Source organism: Phytophthora parasitica (assembly GCF_000247585.1).
Source record: "Phytophthora parasitica INRA-310 unplaced genomic scaffold supercont2.6, whole genome shotgun sequence".
Classification (NCBI taxonomy): domain Eukaryota; phylum Oomycota; class Peronosporomycetes; order Peronosporales; family Peronosporaceae; genus Phytophthora; species Phytophthora nicotianae.
Genome location: NW_008648992.1, coordinates 2,130,969 through 2,132,659, shown reverse-complemented (window position 1 = coordinate 2,132,659; position 1,691 = coordinate 2,130,969). Strand labels below are relative to the sequence as shown.

The 1,691-nt window shown below is 47.8% G+C and overlaps 1 protein-coding gene across 1 annotated transcript; it reads right to left on the bottom strand.

Annotated features, from left to right (window-relative positions):
- Nucleotides 1-1,477: 1,477 nt before the first annotated feature.
- PPTG_21616 (hypothetical protein) lies at nucleotides 1,478-1,684 on the bottom strand (the record flags this gene model as incomplete). Its single annotated transcript, XM_008898433.1, has 1 exon — nucleotides 1,478-1,684. A coding segment is annotated over one exon (207 nt), but the record flags the coding sequence as incomplete, so codon positions are not given.
- Between the last annotated feature and the right edge of the window lie 7 nt (nucleotides 1,685-1,691).

The window sequence follows — 1,691 nt, the reverse complement described above, 5'->3', positions numbered from 1 at the left end:
GCGTTTGACACAGGCGCAAAGGAAGCGTCTTTTGCCGATCTCTGCTTGCTTCCTGCGGACGTGCTTGTCTTCATCTTGGCCATCTTTCCAGTGAAAAGCTTACGTGAAGGGGCGCGCGCCAAAACTGTGTAAATACAGAGTTTTAGACGATCGCCCGAATTAGCAACACGCCAGTGCTGCTCCACTAGTATACTTACACATTACCGTCCCCAGTTGATCATGTTAAGAGTATCCTCTCCGAGGTGTCACCAAACGGTGGAGGGGGGGGGGGATTCAGAATAATTGAGCATATGATATCAGTATACCAGTGCGTACATTCAAGCCTTCTGGGCACAAAACGCGATATTCATATATTAATGCTTCTTCTAGGGACCCCCTTTCGTCACCAATATCATTGCGTAAAATTAAGAGCCCTGTTTTGTCACCGATACGATATCGGTATACCAATGCTTTCAATTAATCTGATTTGAGTTTATCTCAGTAAAAACTTCACCTGCACCAGCAAACGAAAGGGATCTTCACGAAAGACGATCCTCATGTTTGAAGTAGTGCAGGAAAGCCCTGAAAAAATAGTATACAGGGCGGTCGTTATAGAGCAGACACCACATAATAAGTGAGAGATGGTAAGACTAGTCTACTCGATTAACATGGTTACAATTGACAGAGCATGCTGACAAATAGCTATGGAAAATGCTGCTTACAACCTGTTTGCATATACACAAGGGTTGCTCTCCAAACTTAGAATATTTTATCCAGATAGCGGCGCACCTCTTTGTCTAAGATAAGGTACTAGGAAGTAAGTTGATCAAGCCCAACTGTCACGCAATGAGGACGCCTTATAGTTCTGTTCTGTGGACCCTTTTGTACTATCGGTCCGCTTTAGTACGATCGGGACTGTAGCGGGTACAGCCCAGGGCTGTTTCAAAATTCATGTGTAGTGTATTTTACCCAAATAGTCCTTCACTGATTCTTGAACCAATCCAACAACAAACCAGCCAACCTCTGTCGCAACATATATTATCATTTAACGGGGTCAATGCGCACAATGGAAAGCAGAGCAAACGAGGGCGAAGGAAACATGAGCGACGACACTGAGAATGTTGGCGTTACAACTCTCAGAACTGCACAAGACTCAGCTTCGCCATCAACAAAATCGGCGGCTAGTATCCGCAGGCTGGACGTCACTCATGACAACACAATCCACTAGCTGTGTGTCCACCAGCAGAACTCCGCCATCGGTACATGGAGCCCGTCAGGTGTCCATGTCGGAGATTCTTCCTCTAGGTCTTATGCCAACGTACTCAGTTAGATAATTGAAGGGTCCCATTGTTATTTATAATGTATGTAGGATGAATGAGGTCGCTGCTTGACGAGGAGAGACTTTGACCACTTCGGAAAGTTCCTCCACCTCGTCAAACACCGACCAAGATCCCGGAGGCATTCGCCCCGCCATCCCGCATTCAATTCTTTTTCTGTGCTACGAAATGCTACGTAAACGGCAGTCCATGCGAAGAAGGCCACCCTCAGACGCTGGTCTTGCGTCCACGCGGAGGCCTCGAACCTCGTCATTGCCAAGAACAGCGCGTATCTCCGCCCGAAGGACGCCACCCTCAGCATCACCAGGCAGCACGCGTGTGTCTCCATATCCATTGCGGGAACGAACCCCGCCACAGGCAGCACAACTGACTCCT